This window comes from Rhinolophus sinicus, linkage group LG10 (assembly GCF_036562045.2).
Source record: "Rhinolophus sinicus isolate RSC01 linkage group LG10, ASM3656204v1, whole genome shotgun sequence".
Classification (NCBI taxonomy): Eukaryota; Metazoa; Chordata; class Mammalia; order Chiroptera; family Rhinolophidae; genus Rhinolophus; species Rhinolophus sinicus.
Window position 1 is genome coordinate 42,530,594 of NC_133759.1, and position 24,640 is coordinate 42,555,233.

Below are 24,640 nucleotides of genomic sequence, written 5' to 3' on the forward strand. Positions count from 1 at the left end.
ACAGGGAAAGAATCCATAGGTAGAAACATCATTTCTATAGGCATGGGAAGGAAAGAGTTGGAAAAACCAAGAGGTGAGTTTAATAGCAAACTGTTCTTATTAAGTGACTCTTAGGGAACTAATATAAAATAATATTGTTAACAGTAACTGAAAAAAAAAACACACAAAAAAAGAGAGAGAGACTCTTAGAAGAAAGAACGAGGAGTTGACAGTGGAGGGGATTGTGGCAAGTGCCATTTGACAGCCCTCATATCTTGCTGCATTTAGTTCTCACTGAGAAGGCATTATTATACCCATTTTACAGATGGGCAAACTGAGGCCCAGAGAGGTGAAGTAACTTGCCCAGATCAGGGCTTGAAACTAGGTTCTTCTGATGTCCACACACCCTGCTGCCTCACCAGATACCGACCCCGGAGACAGAATGGAGAATGCATGCTGCTCAAGGCCTCTCTTCTGTCCTTCACAGTCTGAGGGAAGTGACTGGAATCCCAAATCCTTTCCTGGGGTATCACCCTCACTTCCGTCTCCCTGTCTCTCACACACAGAGGGGCTGAGTGTGGAGGGAAGGAAACAGCCTCACACCTGGAGTTTCCCTTCCAGAGACTCCAGCTTCCAGAGCCAGGGGTGGTCTGACCAGAGGAAGCAGAGAATGAGCAGCCCGCTCTCTCCTGCTATAGCTGCCACCACCGCCGCAGAGAGCCTGAGGAGGCCCTGTGGGAACAGCTCCCAGCCCAGCCCGGGGAGGCCTCATCTTCATGTGCAGCACGGAGCCGGCAAACACATCACCTTTCTTTAACCTGCCATGGAGGAAAGTGCTGCCAGGGACGCAGAGACCGCCCTAAAAGCTGGCACTGAGGAGCTGGGCTATAAATAGCCTTGCTAGGTCCTCCTTTCTGGTCTCCCAAAGCAACAAACAAAAAAGAGCCCATCACCAAAACAAATGTGCCTTCCCTGCCACCTCCAGAATCCCTCTGCCTTCGGGTTGCTGCTTACTTCTCTGGGAAGAAAGAAGTGCAGGCCCTCAACTCTCCTCCGGGAAAAGACCCTCCTTGGCAAGAAATTGAGGCCTCTGTACCCTGCTTTCCCTCGGCAGATAGTTACAGGGTGCGAACGCCATGCTGAGTGCCCCATGGACTAGAGCGACAGTGGTGGGTAAAGCAGCCGTGTGTGGCCCGCAGGCAGCTCACTATCTAAGAATATAGTAAGCACAGAGACAGCCACGGCTCGCATTCCCTTCATGCTTACTCCTACATGAGTACAACTATTATTTTCATTTCACAGATGGGAAACTTTGCTTAGCAAAGTCACATGCCCAGGAAGGCAGAGGCAGAACCTGAAGCCACATCTGTTGGACTTCAGAAGCAGAGCTCGGGACCACTGTCCCATCTTGGGGGACGTGAACCAGAAACATGTTCTTCAGGGAATATAACTAGAGACCTGAGTTAGCTTGAGGGGTCTGGAGCTACTGCTCCAATTTCTTCTCTCACTGCAGAAATCCTCCTCCTAGGCCACACAGAAGTTCCCACCGGTCCTCAAACACACCCTGCTCAAATGATACAAAGCCTCACAAAGGTTTCCTGGGTCCCCACCCACACCCTTAAGGCCAGTCCCTTCTTTCATCGAAAGGCAAAGTGAGAATCCACTGGACACCGTGCACTAGGTCAGGGGTCAGCAAACTTTTTCTGCAAAGGGCCAAAGAGTAAATATTTTAGGCTTTGCAAGGCCTTTGGTCTCTGTCCCAAATGTCCAACTTCATCCTGGCAGTGTGAAAACCTCCACAGATAATTTGTAAATGAATGAATGTGGCTGTCTTCCAATAAATCTTTATTTATAAAAACAGGCAGCAGGTGAGATTTGGCTGGTTGTCTCCTGACCCATGTCCTGGGCTAATGCTTCCCAAAGAAAACTAACCCTTCAAGACACCCTGAGTTCCCAGGTCACACTGGGACCTCAATTGAGAAACCGCTGCACACTGGAGCCCTCCTCAGCGAGTACCAATGCTCATTAGAATATTAAAGTCTCTGAGAAGTCCTGCAATAAAGACACCTCTAGAGCTTCGTGTAACCCAACATTTCCCAAATTTACTTAGAAGTATTCACCATTAAAGTACAAATTAAAACCACAATGAGATATTGTTTCACACCCAGTAGGATGGCTGTAATAAAAAAGACAATAAAAGCATCCCCAGGGATTTGGAGAAATGGACCTCTTATAGACTGCTGGAAGGAATGTAAAATGGTTTAGCCACATTGGAAAAACAGTTAGGCAGTTTCTTAAAATGTCAAATATAAAACTCAGCACTTTCACTCCTAGGCTATTCATAATAGGCAAAAACTAAAACCACCCAAATGTCCATCACTCGGTGGAAGATAGACAAACAAAATGCGTTCTATCCAAACAATGGAATATTATTTCCCCACAAAGAGGAGTGAAGAAATGACACATGCCATAACATGGGTGACTGAAAGCATTATGCTACGTGAAAGAAGATAATGACCAAGGATCACACACTGCATCATTCCATTTCCATGCAACGTCCAAAGCAGGCAAATCAGAGACAGAAAGTAGATGCGTGGTTGCCTCGTAGCAGGAGTGGAGATTAACTGTAAATATGCACGAGAGCGCTGATTAAAATACCAGACATGTCCTAAGCCTGTATTGTGGTGATGGTGTCACACTTGGCAAATTTACTTAAAATCATTACTTATACACCTAAAAGGGGTGCAGTTTGTGGTATGTAAATTGTACCTCAAAGTTTTTAAAAAGTTAAGAAGTGCCCCTGACAACATGCCTGCCTTCCCAAAGCAACACTTTCTAATATCGTGCAGAACGCACCCTCTCAAGGGAACACCGGGCACTGCTGTGTTATGTTGTCTTGTTTTACACCCATTGTTCTACGGAAACTGAGGCTCCAAGTGATATGCACCTTGCCTGTCACTAACTGGTAAGTCACAGAGCCTGGCCCTGCATCCTGGTCTCTTGGCCCCAAGTTCAATGCCTGTTCCAGCCTTCCATGGCTGGAGGATGAGATTTGGAAAGCAGGAGGCAGTGAGAAGAGCAAAGTATGTCTAGAAGTGGGGACTGTTAGAGCTTTGGAACACAGGGAAAGGCCCCTAAACTCATACCTCGTAGGGAGGTGTGAGCAGAGGTTCTGCAGGTCAAGAGGCAAAGAGCAGGAGGGGCAGGCTGAAAAGCAGAGAAGCTGCCACAGCTTTGGGGGCGGCAGCACAGGCTCATAACGCAGCCCATTTCCATGCATGGAACACGGTGCTCACGCAGTGGAAAGGGCCTCACTGCCCCATGGCTGGGGTGGCAGGGGATTCCTGAACTTTCTCCCCTTCACCGGGACTCAGCACAGAGGGACAGCGAGCGGGAAAGACGTGCGTGCCATCAGGAGAAGCCCTAGGCGAGGAAGTCCGGAGTGGGTTCTGCTGCCAGCCCCTGCATATCCCACCAGGAGACCTCTGTTCTTTGACTATCACGTCATCCACTTCAGCCTTGGGGTGCGCAAGGGTGGACAGGCTGGAATGAGTGAGATGCAGGAATGAGAACTGACACTGACCCGTTACCTCCCACCTACTACCATCACTTCATACTGATTACACCTTGAAGGGTGGGAGAGGTTCACCCATTTCACACATGAGGAAACACAGGCTCAGAATCACATGTAGGGTCCCCACTAGTAAGTGGGACAGTCATGTCCCCCCAGCTCTGGTGCTTCCTTCCCACCCTGGATGTCTTCAGGGAGAGTGTGGAGCAGAGGTGGGTGAGAGGGAGAGAGAGGGAGAGAAGGGGAGAGGGGGAGAGAGAGGGAGAGAGAGGGAGAGAGAGGGAGAGAGAGGGAGAGAGAGGGGAGAGAGGGAGAGAGAGGGAGAGAGAGAGAGAGAGAGAGAGAGAGAGGGAGAGAGAGGGAGAGAGAGAGGGAGGGAGAGAGAATCTGGAGAGTTTTATATACTTTCTCATAGTTTTGCTAAAAATAATCTAGAATAGAGGTAATGCACTAAAATTTGGTAAAGGCCCCTTCTGAGTTATTCTGTGCCTGAGACTGAATTAAAGTCACTCATTAATGCCTCGTGCTACCAGCTGCAGGGCCATGAGCTACACGCTGAGAAGCCAGCATCGTTTTACATCTGTCATCCCAGCAGATCAGAGTCTGCAGGTCTCATGCTCAACACCTGGCTCAGCTGGAAACCACAGTATTTATTCTTTTAAAAGCAAGTTTCAAGTCATTTCTTAAAGGCACCTCTTGAAATCCAGAGAGGACATAACCCAACAGGTGTTTTGTTTGTTTTTGCTGGGCACTGGAGCTGTCAGTCATTCCTCATTAGTTTCTCCCTCCCTCCCTCCATCAATTATACCTCCCCATCTGCTGAAAAACTCTTCCTTCCAGAGCCAGGTCCACAGGGCTGCAGAGAGGAGGGGCGTGCCAACTGGATTCTACCCAAGACAGATAGTTAATGGCATTTCAGAGACAGGCAGGAGGACCGTGGACAGGCAAAGGGACACAAGGCCTGCTCTGAGCCCAGCTCGGCTCCCGCTCGCCAAGAGCGGCTCCTTGAACACGTCCCTGACCCTCTCCCTGCCTCAGAATCCCATTGCTTCCCCTCGTTGTCAGCCTTGGGCTGGTTACTTACATCTCTCTGCAACTCACTTCCTCTGTCTGCAAAATAGGAGTAGTGGGAGTAGCAGTAACTGGGCTTAGCACCGTGTTTCCCTGAAAATAAGCCCTACCATGAATTTCCAGGATGACGTCCCTGAACATAAGCCCTAATGTGTCTTTTGGAGCAAAACTTAATATAAGACCCGGTCTTACTTTCTGGGAAACTTGGTAAGAGCTGAAGAGCTGTGATCTATAATTATCCACTCTTGATCGTTAAAGATATTTGTATGTAGAATCAGCCCCTACAAAACAAGCAGGGGATGTCTTATACTAAATAATGGGAAGAAGCAATTTACGGAACCAGAAGAGTTTAGTCTGCGGTTCCTTGTATGTCCCTGATGGGTGCAGTAAGAGAAGGGAAGTCACACTTTGTTACTAAGCACCCACTGTGTACCCTGGCCCTCTAGGCACATTGTTTCATTTAATCCACCCACCCAGGAGATAAATGATGTGACGTAATTGTCAGGAAGTAGGAAGAATGACATTAAAGGTACAGGAAAATACCGGCTGAAAGACTCTCAATTGTTAAGAGTTACCTCTTAGAGGGTGTGGCTGGGGGGAATATACTTGTATTACAACAGACTGAATGTCTGTGTCCCCCCCAAATTCATGTTGAAATCCTAGCCCCCAATGTGATGGTATTAGGAGGTGGGGCCTTTGGGAGGTGCTGAGGTCATTAGGGTGGAGCCCTCACAAATGGGATTAGTGCCCTTATGAAAGGGACCCTGAGACCTCCTTTGTGCCCCCTGCCACTTGAGGACACAGTAAGAACCAAGCCATCTATGAACCAAGAAATGTGCTCTCACCAGACACTGAATCTGTCAGCGCCTTCATCTTAGATTTCCCAGCCTCCAGAACTGTGAGAAATAAACGTTCATTGTTTAAGCCATCCAGTCTATGATATTTTGTTATAGCAGCCCGAACGGACTAAGACCCATATTTATAAGCGCGATATATATTAGTCCCTCCTTCTCCATGGAGGATATGTTCCAAGACCCTCAGTGTCTGCCTAAAACTACAGATAGTACCAAATGCTACATATACGATGCTTTTCTTATATATACATACCTAAAATGAAGTTTAATTTACAAATGAGGCACAGTAAGAGATTAACGACAATAACTAATAATAAAATAGAACGATTATAATACACTATGATAAAAGCTATGTAAATGTTTCTCTCTCTCTCAATACTTTACTGTACTGTGCTCACCCTTCTTGTGAGGATGTGAGATGATACCATGGTCACGTGATGAGACGAGATCAATGACGCAGGCACTGCGACACAGCATTAGGCTACTACAAGGGGTTTTTGAACACAAGCACTTGCAATACTGTGACAGTTGGTCTGATAGCCCAGACAGCTCCTAGTGACGAACGGTGGGGAGCATACACAGTGTGGAGATGCTGGACAGAGGGACGAGTTACATCCCGGGCAGGACAGAGCAGGACGGCGCAAGATTCCATCACGCTACGCAGAACAGCACACAATTTAAAACGTATGAATTGTTTATGTCTGGAATTTTTCTCTTTAATACTTTTAGACCGAGGTTGACAGTGGCTAACTGAAAACTCGGAAAGCAAAAACGCAAATAAGGGGGCACTACTGCATCGTCTGATACGCAAACGTATCATGTTCATAGAGCTATTGTGTTTTAAATGCTTGTAACAATAGTCACAGTTTTTCCAATCAGTTAAATATTATTAAGCAACTGAAATGAAAAGGACACAACACCCTGCTCAGGCAACAAAGTGAAGATTCAGATTTGCTTTGGTGCATCTCCTGTGAGCTGGGAAGGGCAGCCCAGCCCGCTCCCTCGCAATCTCTGGTGTGGCAGGACTATCTATTTCCTCTGTTCTCCTTAAATAGGGCCCCAGGGCTTCCCTGGTCAGAGGACTGAGCAGGAAGGAACCTCTCTCTCAGAGGAGAGCTCCTCTGTCCACGGGGCAGCACACACAGGGAGAGGCAGCCCTGAAGGGCAGGGCCTCTGGAGAAACGGGGGCTGCCTGGGGGTACCCAGAGCGAAGAGGCTGGCTTTGAGTTCTGAGTATATAGGGGGGCAACCCTCAGCGTCTCCAAGATTATGTTTGGATAATGGCAAAATGGAGCTCTTTTCTTCTGTCTATCGCAAAAGGCTGATTTAAAAATCAAATGAGACAATGTTAACAAAAATGATTTGTAAAATAAATAACGATTAGCAAGGTGAAACCAGGGCTGTAAACGGGATGTGTCACTCAACCAAGAGGGATCATTACAACCCGTGACATTTTTTTCATTAGTATCAAATAATCATGTACCTGGTTTTAATTTTTTAAAAAATTAAAATAGTACAAAAGAAGTACAAAGCAAAAAGTAAAACTCTCTCTTTCTACTTCCTTGCTTACCTGCTATCCTACTCTCAGCTAATCACCATGGTTAATAGTTTCTTGTGTATCCTTCCAGAAATGTTTTATGGGACTAAAGCACATACGTATTCTTTTTTATACACGACATTATATACAACATTCTGCACCTTGCCTTTTCCACTTAATTTTATCTTAGAGATCTTTTCCATATTCACACATTTTCTGCCTCATTCCTTTTTAGCAATTGTTGCAGGAATATACCGTAACTTATCCCATCAGTATCACATTTAAGAACATATTACATGCATCTCTTTTCCTCCAGACCATCACAAATGGTGGTGCCACTGACACACTGTACATAACTAACATGCCCCTGCCTGTAGTACGGAGTTTCAGAAGAGGAATTGTGGGGACAAAGCCTATGTGCAGCCCAAGTGCTGAGGGTCACTGCGAAGTTGGCTTCTGCTACTGACTAAAAGCGATGAGAGTTCAGGCTCGTTTGGACGGAGCCTCCAGTCTGCCCCAATCAGAAAAAGCCCACTGAGGATGTGGGCAGGTAGAAGACATATTAGTGTAAGTGGGTAGCTGCGGGGGTGTTAAGAGGTCAGAGGGGCAGTGCTCTTCTCGCCTCAGTGCATGGCATAGCCAGGCAGAATCACCCTTGCCCTCCTAAGACAGATTCTGCCCATCTTCTCCGACAGTTGAGGGCACCACTCCCCACCCAGCCTCCTTCTCTCCGAGTAGAGATCTCAGCTTCAGGCACCTGGACCAACGGAGTACCCCCACTGCGTACCCCCACTGCCTCGGCCGCCTGCTGGCAGCCTGAGGGCTCTGTCTTAACTCCCAGATCTAATCATATTACTACACAGATGCTTTAACCTTTAAAGTCATCCCACAGGATCATTTCAAGCCCTTTAGAAAATCACCGAGATCTTTCACGTCTGGCTCCAGCCTCACTGGCCACCTGCTATTCCCCAAATTTCCTCCCGTATCAAGGTCACTGCCCCTCCGGCTACCTCAACCTCAAAGCTTGTACCCAAATCCAAATGGCTGGGTTCCTCACTTCTCCCAGGTCCCTTCTCAAATGCCACCTCCTCAGAGAAGACTCCCGACCCTGTGACACTTTCTACTCCCTGCTTGCTTTTTCTTCAGGAGACCAATCCCAACTAAACCTAATGCTTTCTGCTTATTTGGTTTGTCTGTGCTGTCTATTCCACCAGGGTGAGTCTTCGTTTCATTCATGCTACATCCCAGTATCTACAAAAATACCTGACATATAGTAGGTGCTCAATAAAGACTTGCGACTGACCAGATATTTGGCCCCTGCCTACGTCCTCAGCAAAGTCTCCCACCATTACCCGGGTTCCAGATGCAGTAGCGTTGCCGGGAAAGTCTACAAGCCGCAACATACAACTTCAGGTCTCTGGGCTCTATGCTATTTTCTCTACCTGGCACACCATTCACTCCCTCCACCATCAATCACATGAACTTCTATTCATCCTGCAAAACCCAGCTAAACACTGCCAACTCCATGAAGCCTTCCCCAAAGCCCAGATATCTGGGCTTCCTCACCTTGGCTCCTTGCAAGCCTCCTGCAGATGTTTGTTGTCTTATATTTCAAAAACTCTTTTTATTTATTTTTACTTGCTAGCTTTCTCCACCAGGCTTTGTGCTTCTTCAAGCATAGGCAGCATCTGCTGCATCTTTCTGGATACTGATAAGGTGCCCAGAACCCAGTAGGTGCTCAAAAAATAATGTTAAAAAATCCATCAAGGGAAGAAAACACACTAAGAGAGTTCTCCAGGTCCACTATGAGGGGCCAACAGACCTGGCTGAGGAGCCTTCTCTAAGAATGTTGGGAAGTACCCATGTAGACTTTTGAAGACCTGAATAAAGTCTTCCTTGTAAAATTAGCTCCCATATATTAAGCACATACTAGTACGAAGTGTATGGCCTCATCTGATGCTCTGGCAACCCTGCGAGGTACGTCCTATGACCATCCCATTTTCACAGAAGCAGACGGAGGCTCAGGAAGGCCACGTTGCTCAGGGTCCTGCACTGGGCAGGCGGAGGAAGCATGCCTTACACTGGGCTCCAGAACTGGCTGGCTGAGGTTCACGCTGTGGCTGTGCGTTGGGGGCTACCTCGGGAGTGGGGCAATCCAAACTAGCAGAAGCAGACGGTGCCACGCAGTACTGGGTATTGACTTAGGGAAAGGGTCTCGGAGTGGGTGGGGGGAGGGAGTACTTCTGACTTTGTAGTCAGCACACAGGCTGACTGTGCACAAGGCTCAGCTGTGAATCTGTAACAGCAGAGGCAGGGGCCAGGCAGGCATGGAGCCTCAGGAACTAACTCGGGCACCCCACTTACAGCCTAGCAAAGTCCTTAGCACAGGTTATGTCCTTCCATCCTCATAGCAATCCAGAGCGGTTGGCACGGCAGGGACAGGGCTAATCCCACACCACAAATGGAAGAGTAAGCCACAAACGTTCTCTTTCTGCATTCAAACCTCCCCAAAGGGCCTGAGCCGTGCTGGGCCTGGTAGAGGCGAGGACTTCTTTCACCCTCGTCTCCACCTTGCAGGTGGGTGTCACCATCATTTCCAATTTATAGACAAGAACACTAAACTGCAAGGGGTTAAGAAACATTCACTCGTTCGTTCATTCATTCAATCTCATCCATTTCAACTAATATTTATTGAGCACCTAGAATGCACTGGCAAGACAATTGGGAAGAAAACAGAATAGTCCTTGCTGGCCTGGGGCTTACACTCTCACGAGAAAAAATAAATAAATACATGAGGATTTCAGCTAAGGACTCTGTAGACAATGAAACAGAGTTGTGGGGTTGAGGGGTACGGGTGCTGATTCAACTAAATGATCAGGGAGGGCTTCCCAGATGACATTTGAATGAAGACTCCCTGATAAGCAGGAGCCAGACACACAAGGATCTGGTGAGGGGTCTTCCAAAGAAAGGGAACAACCAAAGCCTGAGACTGAGGCTGGGATAAGCCCAATATGGACAAAGGACAGAAAGAAGGCCACTGCAGAGGAGGGAGATGGATGGGGTGGGGTGGGGTGGGTGGGGAGTGGAAGAATAGTCTGAGAGGGAGGCAGGGAGAGGCACCAGACCCACAGCGAGCATCGGGGATTTCACTCCAGCTACTCTGCCTCCACAATTTTGTATCCAAAGAAAATCAGTTCAAGTGGCCACATGATTTAGAAATAAACAAAATTTAAAAAAAAAAAAAAAAAAAAAGCTCTCCTCAAGTGAAGATAAGCCAGAAAGACAAAACCTCACCCTCTGAATAAAGATAAAGATATAGAACCAAATACCCCTTAGAGCTTAATTTGGGCCAAGCACACAATATGTGCTCAACAATCTGTTGAATCAGCATCATGCAAAAGTGATTTCAACTGTACACATAGTGAGCATGAACTTGGTCGCAAAATCCTGGACTAACAGGACTCGAGGGCCTGAGAAATGAAAGTGAAAAACAGACCAAAGTCCACCTGATGTCACAGTGCTGGTTACATACACAATAGCACTCAATCCCACCACAGGACAAGGGTTCAAAATTTAGAACTGCAAACATATTTAGATAAATGCGCAGATGCCAGATGCATAATGAGTTACTAAGGGAAATCAGAACAGCCTAAGTTTGAAATTTGACATTAGGAAGAAAAAGCCATCCCTGCCCCATCGGCCCTTCTGCCCAAACCAGAATCTAGGAGTGATCTAGGGCCTGAGCTATTCCCACTGGTTAAGCCAGTAATTTTAATTATAGCCTGAAAGGGAAAACGAACCTTCAAGACAGGGGTGAGTGGGGCCAGGTGCCCAAGGTGAGGGTGAAGCCATGGCCAGCTGCGGGCAGGGAAGCATCACCTTGTAACTGATACTATGGTTACCTGAGGGCTTTCCTCATCTCTGCTTCCAGAGGGCTAGAACCGCATCTTACATTTCTGCCTCCTCCAAAAATGCAGTGTCCCTCCTATGTGCCCCAGGAGCTCAGACATTTGTCAAATGAACATGCAGACAGCCGAAGCAGTCTACTCTGGCCAAGCAATGTGGCGCCAAATGAGCTCCTTGGAGGTAGAGGAAGTGGGAAAAGGACGACAGGAGCACACGGGAGATGTGACCCAAGGTAAGGCATCTGTGAGCCAGCCGTGCCACAAGGAAACAGTGACGGGGACTGGAGGGAAAACATTTTTGAGGAAACCTGATCCAATACATGAAGGGCTGTCACATAGAAAAGGAATGAGGCCTATTCTTTCCAAAGCCTCAGAAGTTAACTGTCAGCTGAATTTAAGGAAGAGCGTCTTCCTAACAAAATATTTGTCACACTGTGTTTAGTGGAATGCTAGCATGGGGGGGGGGGGGGTAGAGGGGATTCCAAATGATTTCATAAAAGAATAAGTTTGGGAATTTGGGTCAAAGATAACAGATGTTCTTACTGAAGGGCATAGCTTTCAGTCCTTCTCAAATTGATGTGGCTCCAAACAGTTTTTCATAGGATGCTATGTACATCTCATAGAGTCTGCGTTCCAAGCTCACCTCTGGGGAAAAGATGAATTACAGCTGTCTGACAATGGCATCTTTTGAGGGGTTGAGTGTCACACCAGCATCTGAGTGCTTTCAGGACGCAGAATTCAACCCTGCGTAGATGATACAGATGCAATCTGAATAGAAAACTAGAACCATGGGTTCATTCTCCCATGGACATTCGTCTTGAATGACCAAGTAGCCGGCAAAAAGGTCCAGTTACATCTGAAGACACAGGCTCACTATCCCCTCCTGAATCTCGGTATCCCAATGAGTGGGCGATATGGATATTGCAAAAGAATCTTGGAAGCAATCAGTGCTGTCGCTGGGAAGCTAAGAGACAAGATGAGTTCTTGCCAGAGTCCACTTTGACTCTCCTCATATAGTATTTTCAAGAAAACACTGCCTGCCTGCGTTCTTCCCATGCATCTCTCCATTCTGTAATCATTCACTGAAGTTCTTATATACATAGACCCGCATTAGTGAGTAAAACCAGAAAAGATGCTGCCTATGGGGGAATTCAGACAATAAACAAACACATTGCACAAATAATGATTTAATTGAGATTTTTCTACATGTTACAAAGGAAAACGAATGGTGCAAAACAATAGTAAGTTATACAGAGCCCTTGTACAGTGTGGGATTTTAGGATGGGTTCTCTAGGGGAGTACAGAGACCAGGTTTTGCAGACCCTCAAATGTGCAGGTCCAAAGGGACATTCCTCTGGGAAATCATAGCCCAATGGGGTGGGAAAAGGCCACACAGACCCACCCCCCACGGCAGTAAAATGTCATGTGGATCCTCTCTTTGAGACTATGATTGGTTAGGTCTGGGGAGGCTGGAGAATTTGCATTTCTACGCAGGTGACTGTAAAGCGACTACTCCACAGACCACATTTAAGTAGCGCTACTCCACCCGGCATTTGAAAAGACCTACATAAATGGAGAGCTACCCCATGTTCACCCACAGAGAGGCTCAAGCATAAAGATGTCAGTTTTCCTCAAATTAACCCATAAGTTCAACAGGTTGTCAACGGAAATTCTCACAGAGTTGTTCTGTTCTTTATTGTTGTATGTTGACTTGACAAGCTGATTCTAAAATTCACTTGGAAAACTAAAACAATTTCGGAAAAGAACAAAGTTCAGGGGCTTGCCTTCGCAGCACAAGGCTTACAATAAAACTCTAGATGAAGTATTGACACACAATTAGCAAAAGAGACCAAGGATCAGAACAGAGAGCCCCCAAACAGACCTGTGCTTTTAGGAAGATGGCATTACAAATCAGTAAGGAAAGGATGAACGATTCAGTCAATACTGCTGGAGAAACTGTTTTTTATATTTTTAAAAACTTGATTCCTACCTCATATCATATGCAAAAATAAAATTCCAGGTAGATTATATTCATAAATATGAAACACAAAACTTTATAACTCTTAGAAGAAAATACAAAGAATTTTTACAACTTTGGGGTAGGGAAATGTATCTTAAGTAAGACACCTGAACTGTGCAAACCAAAAAGATTGACAAATTTGACTTCCATAACATTGAAACCCCCTACATGCAACAAATAAATAAGAAAAGACATGCACTAGGAAAAGCTATTTGCAACATAGCTACTAATATCTATAATGTATCAAGATTTCCTACCTATGAGAAAAGACAAACTATCCAAAGAGAAAAGGATATGAACAGGAAGCTCAGACAAGGAAACCCAAGTAGAGAAACAAACAAACAAACAAACAAACAAAACATGAAAAGATGCTCAACCTGACCAAGTAAACAGAGAAATGCAAATTTAAATAGTGGGATACCACTTCCTACCCATTACACTAACAAAACTTAAAAATTCTGACCAGACCAATTGCTATCTATTATGTGGATAGAAATTCTTGAACACTCGTTTGGAGAAAAAAATAGAGTAGTCCTTTTAGAAAGCAATGTGACATTACCTGGTAAAACTGATAATGCATGCACCCTACCACCCAGCAATTCCACTCTTAAATAACCTAAAAACCTTCACTTATGAACACAGGGAAGCAAGGATAAGACATTCACTCAATGTGCTTAATAATATTGGGAAACGGGACACTCTAAATGCCCATCCAGTAGAGCTGGCTAAATACAATGTATTTAGTTATGCATTGACATACTATATAGCAGGAAAAAAATGCATGAACCAAAGCTACATGTATCAGTATAGATACATCTGAAAATCAATACTGAACACAGAAACAAAGTTATAAAAAAGGTAAGTAATAGGTACCATGAATATAACATTTTAAAACATGAGAGAAAGACCTAGGTACCATTTGGGATTTATATATACATATAGTATAAACACGAGAATAATAAATCTAAATTCAGCACAACGACCCCTAGAGAGGGAAGGAGAGGGATGGTACCTGGGAAAAGAATAAAAGTCACTCATAAACCTACTGCCTCTCCAGACTACCGTTAATCAGAATTAGGGGAGGGAAGGTTCCTCAACGAAACCAGACTTTTTTCAGATTAAAAAGCCTCAGACAGTGTTTAGTCAGCCTTCACCTCATAGAGGAAACTTCTTTTCAATACCCTGGGCGAGGGATCCTCCTAGCTTTACCACAGACGCTCCTAAGTCAGCACTGCTGTGGACAGTTACGCACAGTAGGCCCTGTACAATCTGGAGAACACGTCAGTGTTAATGACGCCCCCTAGGGCTGTGCAGCACAAGCCTAGGGGGCAGCCCCATAACTCCCAGGTCATAGACCCCTTTTAAACACTGAGGGAATATGCCCATCGCCTGGAAAATGCCACACACAATTACTGTCTGTAACGTCAGTGGATTCAGACACCTCTCCAACGATGGTCAGCAGCAGCCTTACACTGGTCAAATGCTTTTGGGGATGAATGCTCACAACCTTCAGAAATATTTGCAGATGCTATGAGACTAAGCTCTTCCTGAAACACATTTGAAACCTGCCTCTTGATAACCTCCATCCATTAAAGTTGATCTACTTCCTTTCCGCATGACACTTTAGCTGCTGAAAGAAAGCTAACCTGTCCCCCTTGGAGATTTCTGCTTTCCAGGCTAAACATACTCTTGACTTAGCTTACTGAAACATCTTCACTCTTTTTAAAAATGAATTTATAAAGTGGCCACCGTTTTACCAAGCACTCCTTGCCCTAATAAGCAACAATAGGCATGTGGACGTGTCATCTAAGAACAAGAAAGCATTTATCTCAGCTGTCCCTTTTGGAAATCTCTAAAAATCTCCACTCTGGCTTCCAATGCATTCACATGCCCACAGAAGCCAGGAAGTGTGAGGCTGGAGGAAGGGCCAGGTTTTTTCCTGCAATGTTAGCTGTGCAGAACCAGGACGGAGCCCCCACAGGCTAAGGGAGACAAGTCATGTTCCACTTACTCCCAAAACTCCATGACGGGGGAGGTGGCGTTCTGCAGGGACACATGGCTGTGGTTGCTCACGTTCAGTTTCTGGAACTCCACACAATTCTCTACAGTGGAAACAAGACAAGAAACACAAGAAGATTAAGCTCTGCGAGAGCTGGATCTTGAAAAACATTCAGAGCCGATGATGCAACCAGGTGGTTTTATCTCCCCGCTCCAAGTAAACATGCCTCAAAGAACAGAGGGTAAAAATAAAATCAATAACTGACAAACAGTTTGAGAGCGAGGCTTGGTCTGATTCAAACAGAAGGAAAGGGTTTGGGGGCAGGGCCCTTCTCTCTCTCTCATCCTCACTCAATGTGCCCTATCAAACTCTTCCTGCCTTGTTCCCAAATCTCCTTGCCTTTTTATCCACTTCCCTGTCGAAGGCCTGTCCATGGAATTTCCCTGTTTCTGTCAGGGGTCCCAGGAAAAATGCAGGGGACTAAAGGACTGGGTCCGTCCCCAGGGCAGCAATGCAGTTGAGACTCAGTTTCCTTTCATGTAAAAAGAGACTTATCTCACAGCTGCGTGATAAATACGTGATGACGGGATGAAACGACGTGAGTTTACACGTGCAAAGGATCCCTAGTTTCTTCATCATTCTCTTTCTTACTCAGTCCAAGAAAGGAGTTTTTGAAGGTCTCTCCTCATTTCATGAAACTTGATGACCAAGGGAGATTTGAATCTCAGGCAAAAACATCCAAGTGCTCATCCTTCAAAGCCCAGAACAACCCATATAACCCTCCTCCAGGAAGCCTTTCCTGATCTCCCTGTCCTGAATTCTAAGAAAGTTAGAATTGAAAGGCCCTCCAAGGAATTGCCTCTCATTCCCTTTATTTTGTAGAGGAGGGCTCTGAAGTTCAGAAGTAATCAAGTGACCCCAACCCACACCCTTTCCCAGCTCTGCAAATCACCAGACAGTTAGGGGCAGAACTGGGAAGCAACTCAGCCAATGTTCCATCCCCTTTTCCATGGTCATTGCCCAGTTCTGTCTGCAACCACGGGACCCATGCCTCTTTATAGCACCCTTCTGTTCACAGAGCCCCCTCAGCCACCAGACAGTGAGCTCCTGGAGGGAGGGTGGGCCTCCTGCACCGACTGTGGAGCCCCTGGGCCCAGCACAGTGGCCAAAACTTCTTTCTCACTTCTCATGTGTGTGTGAACCCTCCAAACTACATCTCCAATCTCGGGGGGGGGGGGGGAACACCTCCTATACATGCTGTTCCACACATTGCCAGTGTTCACATGCCTTTAGAGAAAGGAGAGTGAGGAAGACAGCTTTGCAGTAAACTGGGGAAAATACCCCTAATTGTCTCCTGCTTCCCACTCCACTTGGCAAGTGCTAACCATATTCTGAATGGAAGGGTCCACAGACGGTCCTGGGACGAGTATGGAAACCTGATATTATAGGCAAAATACCTAGATGTGCCCTTGTGCCTTTTTCGGGAGATAGGTGTCCTTGGCTTTGATCAGATTCTCTAAAATTGTGTTTCTTAAAATTTTTTTCTAGAGTAAAAAAATTTCTCAGACACCCAAGGTTGACAAGGTATTTTTATTAAGATGGTATTTAATCATGTACAAATAAACAATGAGTTATAAAGTCTCTCTGATTATAGTATCCATACAACTATGAAACCAGAATTTATAAAATACCAACTAAATTACAGACCCAATACAATTCAAATGATAGCATAAAATGGATGTGTAAGATGATGGCATTTTGTGAAATTAAATGGATTTCCCAACAGAAAAAGGAACGGACAGGCAGGAGGCAGGGTCGATTCTGTTCAGCTTGCCTTGTCTTCCACGGGCTATCTGAGACTCAACTCTATCACCACTTTTCTCTGGTCACACTTTGCAGAACCTTTATTCCTACCGTCTGTTGTGTTCTCACCTGGAGGTCACTTAGGCGGTACTAACGCACCGTTGATGAATTAAATCTGTCTGCTCTTCTTCCCTTGGCTGCCGTCATCCTATTTACCAAGACTACATCTTACATTGTAAACATGCACAAAATCAGGCATTGAAATCTCCTGACTGTCCTCAGTGAAAAGGCGGCTGTACAGACGAGCAAGGGCATGCGCATATTTTTAGAGTATCCTCAGCATAAGTACACACAATTAAATTATCGTGGAAGACTCACAGGCTTCCAAGAATATGTCTTTGAAATTTAGTTTGATGAACATCTCTATGAGGTGCCTGGCCAAAGAAAGGTTAAGAGCCAGGACCCTAAAGCGAAACAGTGAGGGGCGGCCGCGTGGCTCAGTTGGTTAGAGCGTGAGCTCTGAACAACAGGGTTGCCGGTTCAATTCCCACATGGGATGGTGGGCTGCGCCCCCTGCAACTAAAGATTGAAAACGGCGACTGGACTTGGAGCTGAGCTGCACCCTCCACAACTAGATTGAAAGACAACGACCTGGACCTGATGGGCCCTGGAGAAACACTGTTCCCCAATATTCCCCAATAAAAATTAAAAAACAAAACAAAAACAAACAAACAAACAAAAAAAAACAGTGAGACCTCCACAAAATGCGACGGGCAGGTGAGCAGGGCAAAGTCTTGCAGAACTAGAAGCCGGTTCATAGCACTTTCTAGACCTGCTCTTCCTTCGGCCGGTGATTGATGTGCTACCCAGTCTCACTGCAGCTCAGCCTTTAGGATGACAGGCCACTGTCAAGGACAACCTAACCACATGAATGGGGAATAGCTTAAAGTATGGATGCCAATTTCAGTCAAAGGGCAGTGGCTGCCTGGAGCACGAGGGGAAGGGTTCTAAAGCCAAGACTAGAATCAAAAGGAAAGAGTTCTAGAAATGATTAGTGATGTCTGCTCTAAGCACTACCGCTGTAGACAGGAGTTGGTACATATTTGCCTTCTCTGGATTATAAGACTCAATCCTCATAGGAATACAAATTGAAAAGCAAACAGTATATTACTAATCTAATAAGTCAGAGGAATACCTAAAATAATCTAAAAAGTTATCAATTCAAGGGGGGTAAGGTGGGGTTGGTGAGTTCAAATACCTACCTAGGTTGGACAGATAAAGTAAGTGAGCAAAGTGGACTGGCTGGGGACTGTGGCCTCATCCAAAGGCAACAGCCGCTTCTCAGCTACAGCCATTGCTGTCAAGCAAGACCGTGGGAAGGTGAGTCTGATGTTGGCAGTTCTTTTCCATTTTTCAAGAGAAGCTGGAAATCTGGATTTTCATGCGAAGTGTTCTGATTTTTCAATTTAGGCAACCAAACACATTTTTGAAATTTGCTGGTCACTGATTTAAAGCCTAATTGGCCTATAGGCCTCCTGTTTGCAACACCTGATGTAGTCTAACCCCTTAATTTTACAAACGAAAATCTGACACCTGGAAAGGCAGGGCTGGAATTGGAGCCTGAACCCCTCATATCCCTACTCTGACCCCAAAGGGCTCAGTTTCTGTATTTGGCAAAGCGAGGCAAAAGCATCACCATCTTTTACCCATGCCAATTCTGAGCCAGAATTCAGCTCAGGCTTCAGGGCTGCAACCCACAGAATGGACCCAGACCCACTGCAGAACTGACCTCTGGTTTCAGTGGAATCTGGACTAATGGTGAAAGGCCAGAGGCCAGGATTGGTCTCCAGCACAAGGACACACCCCCAATCCCAGGTCCCCCAGCAGGACCAGCAGAGACCCTCCCTAGGGGCCATACCTGTGTTCCACTCATGCCCACAGGTGGCCCAGGGGAGTTCGGTGGTGAAGCAGTTGCTCAGGTAGAAAATGGCCCACGCCAAGATGATGATGTAGTACACATTTAGATGGGCCTCGATCACCTGTGTTGCATAGCCAATGCCTGAAAGAACAAAGGAGAGGGAGCGATTTGAATCTCTCTCCACTTTGTTAAAATAGTCTCAGCTACTTTTCACAGCCTCAGATCACCGGGGCATCATTTTATTTTCTGATTAACTCAACCCTTACCTTCAAATAAAGGGCAGATTTTTCTCCAACACGTAATGCCACCTTCACTTGTGAATTGTCCCAGAGCCGTTTCCAGGAAAAAAACAGGAATTCCACAGCAAATAAAAAACACCACATAGGGAATCAGGAATGCCCCTGCAAGAATGAAAAATAAGGGAATAAGGATAAAATTGTGCCACCATTTCATGGTCAGCACAAGCACCTGCTACAGACAAGACAAAATGTTCTCTTAGCTTGAGTTCAGGTTGCCACTATGAGAACCAGAGTCAGACAAGGTGGCCCTGGTTTGTGCTCTCAGCGACCTAGTACTGCAAGTAACCCACCTCACATTCTCCCTGCCTCAACGTCTTCATCTGTAAAACGGGGCTCTCATACCTAATATCTGTACCGCTTATCTCAGAGAATTATTGTACAGCAAAGACGATGATGTAAATGAAAGTGCTTCATTTGCTTGATTCTTATATTTATACATTTCACCCTTCAGCACAGGTCAAATTCATTCCCTCCCTGAATGTTGCAGCCTTCTTTTTTCATTCTAAAGTAGCTTCAAAAGGCCAGATAAGGGGGCCCTTTCTTCTTATTTACTTTGGAAGTGACCTGCAAGATAACTTTTTCATGCAGAAAGGCATCCGTGAGGAGATACGCAATGAGCCATACCGGGCTCGTATACCTGAGGCCCAGGTATGAAGTTGTTATAAAGAGTTTGCAGCAAGAATCTGTCCAGAAAGCCTGGCTTTGGATCAGTCTGAGAAAAGACCCCTGGAAGCCTTGGGGCTCCTGTCTTGAAACACAATACCCACTGCCTGGGCCTTTCTGTGAAACAAATTCAATTACGGAGGTGAACATGAGCTATTACAAACAGAAAGGGATTTTTCCAAATCCCTCATTCTCTCTCCTGTCTAATAACAAGGCATGAAAACACATGCTATTCCCCACTATCTGATCTCACAAATGAAGGCTTTACCTGAAATTGCTTTTTGCTAAATGAAGTCTCTTTAACTGCAGGATCAATAGCAACAATTTGGATCAATCTTGATAGTAGGACCGTATCTAACAGGTTTTGAAAGGTTCTTAGCTTTTCTGGGCAAGACACTATTTTTGAAGTTTTACATTGCGAAAGAAATACTTTAATCTACTGTTGGGATCTATGAGTAGAGCTGTGTGGGCATTTTAAAAAAGGTAAATGGTTGATAAACAGATACCCCCAAATGTATAAGAAGGGCTAAAAGTATATGAAAGGGGATAAGAGGGTCTGTTTGCCGCATCTAAACCTAAGTGATTAAAAAAAGCTGTATGTTCCCTAATATGCTGTAACTTACCTGTGAATCCTCTGGAACCTAACAGATGACACTTTTTGAAAGGCTTTTGGCCTACTTATTCACAAAGCTAGTAACCATTACAATAACTCAATAACTAGCTTAATTAAACAAGGATATCTGTTTACTCAATGGAGACTCTCGGCAAGTTAGAGTAAAAAAAAAAAAAGACTCACTTTTAAATTTTACTCACTACAACTTTTTATTTTTAATCTGTGACAGAATTTGCAATTAACCCAACTTACCCTGTTTTCTGCTTTTAGGAATACTTTTAGTTTTGGCATAACAACTTCCTGTCTATAAAAGGATGTTAAAACAATTTTTGCCTGGGACTATCCTAAAGGGTTTCCGTAAGTGTCTAAGCAGACATGGCAGCTTATGAAGGCTGAATCTGCAGAGAGAGACAGGATTCACAGCTGAGGGTGCAGGGCCCATTCAGGGTCTCCGAGTCCACTCCCTCTGCGCCTTTTGCCAAGCCACCAACACCAGCGGCCACTTCATTACCAGTGCAGAGCAGGCTTGGAGCAGCCTGTGCCTTCAGGATGAATGTCTCCAAAGAAAAGGCTCAGGCCAACCAGTACCCTTCTCGCTCTCCCTGCAGCTGCTCACACAGGAAGTTCTGGCTCCATGCAGCCTTAAGAGTGTGGTCCCTGCCAACCAACTCTGAGCCACCTTCATTGGGATCTGGGGATCTACTGGTGGGGTAGGGGCACAGCAACGACAGGGAGGGGTACATAGACACAGCCTTTTTCTCAGAGAAACTATGCCACCCAATAAGGTTTTACAAGGCCCCTTGCCTTGGACCTGCTGATAATGACAGGTGGGAACTCCTGAAATCTGGAGCCTCTCCCTTCCTTGAGTTGAGCGATTTGAGGATTACTGCTGCATCTTCACCAAACTCACTTGGATATGTTGTCACTACAAATTCTGTCATCATACCCTCCATGCAATCTCTAAGCATCTCTTAAACATGAGATCAGTGTTGCTATCTGTCACAGGTGACTGTGAGACCAGTAAAAGAAACTGCTTGGTGCCAATTTTTCCACCAGAGGCCCGAAAAGAGGCTCTAGAGAGGGCTGTAAGAGCAAATGAAATACTGGGTGGGAAATTAAACAGCAGTGCCTACCCTAAAAGTTCTTCCTGTTGTTACTCCAATCCCAATTTTTTTTAAAAAAGGCTTTGGTGTCAGAAAGCCACCTTTATCTCTCATTAAATGAGTGACTTCTCTGGCCCTTAGTTTCCTCATCTGCAAAATGGGTATAGCACGGCCTACAGGGGTGACTGTAAGGATGAAACAGGATGATGTAGGTAAAGCTTAGTAGGGAGCCTGGCATTTCAGTAAGCACTCAAAACCCCAGCTGACTCACGTCATGATCAGAGTCCCTTTCCTTCAAGGTGATTTCCAGTTAGGAAACCTGAGGCTCCAAGGGGCGGTCTCCTGGCCCAAACAGCAGTTAAGGTACCAAATGCAAGGGCTCCTGGTCTTGGTCCGCACCTCTAGCTAGGACGACAGGCGCCTGCCAGGCAAACCCCCGCGTGCTACCTGGAGCCACATTCAGGTGCGAAGCGCAGGTGCGCCTGCGCACTGGCAAGGCGAGCCTCGCGGGGCAAGCTCACACGCCAGGCTGCCCCGGGCGGCTCTCCACAGGGTCCAGCTACACGCAGGCGCGGGAGGGGTCTCGCGCTCACCCCTCCTTCCCCGCCCCCACCAGACTGGTTCCCGCCCCACCCCCCTCGCCTTTTCCTCGGTACCGCGGGCCGCCTCACCTCCGCCGTTCTTGTAGCACAGGTAAGGGAAGCGCCACACGTTCCCAAGCCCGATAATCTCCCCGGCCACGCTCAGCACGAACTCCACCTTGTTGTTCCAGTGGCCGCGCTCGTGGACCGCCTTGTCGCGCTTGTCGCGCGGGTCGCGCGCGGACACCGCGCCCCCGCCGCCACCCGGCGCCTCCGACTCCCGCGCCTCCTCGGCAGCTTTCCCGTTACCCAGAGGCAGCGCCTTCTCCGCCGTCATGGCCGCGCTGCCTGCCTCGTGCGCCGGGCCGGCTCTGCGCCGCCGCCCCGGGCGGGCTGGCTTTTCAGGAGGCGCGAGCGGGCGGGAGGGGGAGGCAGGGGGTGGAGCTGAGGGGCCGGGCCCACACCGAGACGGAGACCGGGACGCGGCGCGGCGCGGCGGCCGGGCCCTCAGGGCGCCCACGCCGCCTCCGGCGGGCCGGGCGCGGGAGCCTGCGAGCACCTCGCGCGCGCCCAGTGCGTGGCGCGTGCCGAGCACCTTCGAGCGCCTTGCGCGCGCCGAGCATGTTGCGCGCCCTGCCCTTCGTTGACCTACCCGCTGGCCTCTTAGGACAAGAGTGGGAGCGCCCACTCGGGCCTAGGTTGGGTCCGGACACCGAGCCCTGAAGTTCCACCATCTCTGTAACCTCCAAATGCGTGGGCCTCGGCGTCTCCTCTCTAATAAGAGAAGTGGGCTGTAGACCAGGTTTCTCCAACTTTAATATGCACACCAGTCACCTGTGGGTCTCCTGCGACTGCAGGACCTGGTCTAGTGGGTCGGGCCGGGCTGGAGTTTTGCGTTTCTAACAAGCGCGCAGGTGCTGGGGCTGCTGCTGGTCCAGCAACCACACTTGGAGGGAGAAGGGAGTAAATAAACTCTTGGTTTCTTCCTAGTACTCTGCAACTGTGAGCTCCCCAAGGGTGGGGGGGACATCTCCAAATCTTGTTCTGGTGCCCCCCTCCTGCTCTAAGGTGAATCAGGATAGTGGTGAATGAGAATAGTGTCAGTCAGCAGCAAATGTAAATAAAATCATGTGCGCCACCTGTCTCAGTGTGTGTGGTCATCTGCCCACTCTGAGCCTCAACTGCCTGATCTGCAAAAAGGGAATACCAGTAGTGCCTTTCTTGGGGCGTGTGGAGGTCATGAGAAATGCACATAAAGCACTTAGTACATTGGAAGTGCTCGTTGAGCATTAGCAATTAGTACTATCACACACTGTGTAGTCACACACATACACGCATTCGTGCATCTTGATTCGTGTCCATCTCTCCACTCAGTTGTCAGGATGCTATGCACTGTCTGGTTCATTATAATAACCACAGAGCCTCGTACAGGACCTGGCACATAGTAGGGGCTCAGTAAATATTTGTAAAAGAGAGAAAGAAGAAGGAAGGAAGGGAAGGGTCGTGCAGAAGGGAGGAAGAAGAAAAGGGAAAGAATGTTACATCTGTGAGGGGCCACAAAGATAGTCAGATCCACCTCCGTCATTTCACAGCCCTGGAGAAGTCCAGCCATATGAGCTCTTGCTAAGCCACCCACTGTGCTCTCCATCCATCCCTTGGAGCTCCTCCTGGAGCTGTCTCAGGGAGAGCCTCTCTGTCGTAGGCTTCAGCCTCTCCTTTCATTCTGACTTAGCTGCTCAAGTCTCTCCCACCTTTTCCCCCCCAGAAAACGCGTCCTGCCACCATCTTCCCCTTTCAGTCCTCCTTCCTCCCCTGCCCCTCACTATCATATTTCTTGAAAGAGTAAGTTTACATGCTGCAGGCCCCGTCTTCACCTCCCACTCATTCCTCAGCCCACAGCAATCTGGCACCCACCGCCACCACTCCTCTGAAAATGCTGTCTGTGAAGCCCTGGGAACCCTCTTAATGTGGCAAATCCTACAAATCCTTGTCCATCCCCATTCTGCCTGACCTGTAGGCAACTTTCTGCACTATCATTCCCTTCTTTCCTTCTTAAAATTCACACTTACATGATTTCCTTGACACTGCCTGCCTCAGCTGCAGTTTCTTTCTCTGCTTCTCTGGTCTTCCTTTCTCTCCTCTTAAATTTGGTCTTTCTCATGCCTTTAGCCTCCCAATTAAATGCTGATGGCTCCCCAAACTTGGCCCCTATGTGCTGTTCAGGCTATGTTCAAAAGCAAAGATAAAGTAAAAGTAAAATTCAGTGAAAGTAAACTGAATTCAGTGAAAGTAAACTGAATTCAGGTAGATTTAGGTTCAGATCCAGGCTCTGCCCTTCAGGAGATGTAGTCTCTTGCCTCAGCCCCTCCTCTGCCAAGTGGGGATAATATTAGTTCTGACCTCATGGGGTGGGTGTGAAGGCTAAAAGCCTTGAGCACAGTAGGTGCTCTATGAACAGTAGCTATTATTTTTATTGTGATGAAAATGATGGTGATATCATTCTCCTGCTTAAAAGTCTTCATTGGCTCTTCTTTTCCTACGGGATAAAATCAAATTGCTGACCCAGGCGTTCAAAATTACACCCACCCACCCCCACCGCCCCAGTCAGCTCATCCCAGCCTTTCCTTCTAAATTAATGCCATTTTTCTCCCATGCTAAAACTCCACATCAGGACTTTCATTTCCTTTCGGGTGATCCTCAATGCTACAAATAGGATGGGCAATA

The 24,640-nt window shown here is 46.8% G+C and overlaps 1 protein-coding gene across 3 annotated transcripts in view; it reads right to left on the minus strand.

Annotated features, from left to right (window-relative positions):
• SLC6A11 (solute carrier family 6 member 11) overlaps positions 1–22,474 on the minus strand; it is a 126,451-nt gene extending 103,977 nt beyond the window's left edge. The window contains exons 1-4 of one of the 3 annotated variants that reach the window (XM_019732652.2): positions 22,007–22,451; positions 18,924–19,058; positions 18,658–18,798; positions 14,949–15,039 (exon numbers count right to left, since the gene is read on the minus strand). In XM_019732652.2, the coding sequence (XP_019588211.1) occupies positions 14,949–15,039; positions 18,658–18,798; positions 18,924–19,058; positions 22,007–22,253 (614 nt within the window). In that variant the 5' untranslated portion in view covers positions 22,254–22,451. Of the gene's footprint in view, positions 1–14,948; positions 15,040–18,657; positions 18,799–18,923; positions 19,059–22,006 lie in introns of all 3 variants that reach the window. The other 2 variants (XM_019732651.2, XM_074312988.1) reach the window with 2 other exon arrangements.
• Positions 22,475–24,640: the final 2,166 nt, after the last annotated feature.